Raw genomic sequence first — 2,581 nt, forward strand, 5'->3', positions numbered from 1 at the left:
TATATATATATATATATATGTGAGTTTATGTATAATGATAGTATATGTTTTTGTTTTCTTTAACTTTCTATTCTATTCTATTCTATTCTATTCTATTCTTTTTTTAATTATATGTGCTAGTAGCCTTCTGGGCTACATATGTATATGTATATATATATATATATATATATATATATATATATATATATACATACATATACTATCATTATACATAAACATCACATATATATATATATATATATATATATATATATATATATATATACATATACATACACATATGTAGCCCAGAAGGCTACTAGCACATATAATTAAGAAAAGAATAGAATAGAATAGAATAGAATAGAAAGTTAAAGAAAACAAAAGCACTACAGTTGTTTTCCAAGTCGCCCGGTGACGTCAATATGAATCAGTCTTTTCCCCTTCTTGGAGTTTATGAAACCCTTTATTTTGCTTCCAGCTAGACTTCCTTTTTTTTTCTCTTTTCGATTCTCCTCTCCCAAGAAAAGTTATTGGTCCTAGGAATTGTGTGTCTGTGTCTGTATGTCTCGTTCATACATTATTTTGAATCCCCATGAAAATAATTTACCGGAAGTCAGCTTCAACTATTACATGAAATTCTTTCAATGAATGGTCATGCAGTCAACGCTGGTATTCCCCAAAAATTGGGGATGGAAGACGGAAGAATTCCAGATGACCGCTTATCCGCCAGTTCCTGTTACCAGTACACAGACTGCGCAACCCGTGCCCGACTGAATCAGCCAGCCAGTAAGTGACAACGCCTTTACCTCCTTACCCCTCCGCCTCCCCTTCCCCCTTGCGCCAAGACCATTAGAACGGTTAAACCTACTTAATATTATGTGTCACGATGTATTGTAATAAATTTCATATTTCAAAATGAGTTTAGCACAAATCCCGCTAAATCTGGAGAGTCGACCCGCACTTTGTTATTTTAGTTTAATTGATGATGTCCCGCTATATCTGTTATTGTAATTTCTTAGTGATTATTATTCATAATAGGTATATTATCACAATTTATCAAAACTAAATATCTTCATTGAGATATAAATTGAACCCAAAACAATCGTTGTTTTCCATAAAGGTGGCGGACGCAGAGGTGCGTGGTGCCCAAAGGCAGCGTATTTCGATCCGTTGCCATGGGTACAAGCGGACCTTGGGACTGACTACCGTATCGAGGGAGTTATTACACAGGGTCGATACCCTAACTACAGACAGTGGGTGAAGAGTTTCGGCATCCAATACAAAAGAGACGGTGCATCGAATTTCGAAGACGTTCTTTGGATAGACAATATACGCGAGGTTTGTATACTAGCAATATAATTATGTTTTTCTTTTTAAGGGAATGATTAAGCCTCCATCCCAACGGGTTCTTGACTAATGGACCTTTTTACAATGTCAAAAAAAAATCGTGGGTGTAGGTCTCGTAGTTTTACCCCGTAGATTGCAAACAAATGATTAAAAGATTTGAAATTTGTCTCGTATTTGACAGATATTCCAAGGAAATACCGACATGAACACTGAGGTCACCAACATGCTTCCGGCCTCTGTAATCGCCCGCTACGTCCGCATTCGTCCAAAATTTTGCCACGGTCATTGTTGCATGCGATTCGAGCTCCTCGGAACTACTCTGCCGGGCTAAGAGAGGTTCGAGAGATTATTCTAACCATGTTGCATGTATGCATGATACTCTAAAAGTGCCCCTGTACAAAAGATGATGACATCAATAGCTGTAAATGGTAATTTACCGATAAAAAAGTGAAAAAAAAAGTAACTCAAATTCGCCATTTTTAAAGTCGTCCCAGATATTCGTTCTCTGTTACAGTAGATTGTCATGTGATGAAATGGAATGATCTGCAATGCTCTATCTGCTTTTCGTATGCCATACATAACTTTATTGTTTCTCAGTGCTTATATTCACCTCATAGAAATGTAATGGGATAGGCCACTAGACATTATGTTCGACCTTTATTTCATTACAAGGTCGACTTGAAGTAAACCGCAATCGGTTCGTCTAGGTAAAAGCGTACTTCGTTCATTTATGGTTAATGAGATGTAGATATGCAGATAAGTTTTAGTTTCATACAAAACCTGTCAAAGTCAAAGGGCAAAGATTACTGACAGTGGCTTTTCATGGTAATTTTAAACATCACAGGAATGTCCAGTGATATATCGTATTTAGTCTGTGTAAGTAGTTTGTAAAATTTTGATTTTCATGAACTGATGATGAAAGGTCAAATCTTAAGGCCAGAGAGCACTGTATCTTGCCAAAAGACAAAACAAAAATTGTGGAATTGTCATATATTTTCAATTTTCTTTACAGTTGTGATTTAGTATTATATATACACTCAGCAAAAAGGGAAAGTAAACACTTTTTCGAGTTCGTACTTTTCATGGAAAATTTTGATGGAAATCATTGTATTATATACCACATAAAAGATAATCTAACAATAATAATGATAATGATAATAATGATAATAATGTCTTATTTACCCAGGGTACAGCCTCTTCAGTGTTGCCACTGCTCTACTAGAGGGCCCTGCTATTACTATTATCCTAGCAT

At 35.5% G+C, this 2,581-nt stretch overlaps 1 protein-coding gene across 1 annotated transcript; it reads left to right on the forward strand.

Annotated features, from left to right (window-relative positions):
• Positions 1-662: 662 nt before the first annotated feature.
• On the forward strand, positions 663-1,660 carry LOC140233894 (EGF-like repeat and discoidin I-like domain-containing protein 3). The gene is made up of 3 exons (XM_072313981.1): positions 663-768; positions 1,103-1,239; positions 1,511-1,660. Exons 1-3 carry the CDS (start codon positions 672-674, stop codon positions 1,658-1,660), a joined length of 384 nt encoding a protein of 127 aa, XP_072170082.1. The 5' UTR covers positions 663-671.
• The last annotated feature ends 921 nt before the right edge of the window (positions 1,661-2,581 follow it).

Source organism: Diadema setosum, chromosome 10 (assembly GCF_964275005.1).
Source record: "Diadema setosum chromosome 10, eeDiaSeto1, whole genome shotgun sequence".
In the NCBI taxonomy this organism is placed as follows: domain Eukaryota; kingdom Metazoa; phylum Echinodermata; class Echinoidea; order Diadematoida; family Diadematidae; genus Diadema; species Diadema setosum.

Bases quoted from the DNA above. Each gene is read 5' to 3' on its own strand.
- LOC140233894 (XM_072313981.1), top strand. From the start codon at position 672: ATGGAAGACGGAAGAATTCCAGATGACCGCTTATCCGCCAGTTCCTGT. The intron at 769-1,102 runs GTAAGTGACAAC...TTTTCCATAAAG, and splicing joins CCGACTGAATCAGCCAGCCA to GTGGCGGACGCAGAGGTGCG. The intron at 1,240-1,510 runs GTGAAGAGTTTC...CGTATTTGACAG, and splicing joins ACCCTAACTACAGACAGTGG to ATATTCCAAGGAAATACCGA.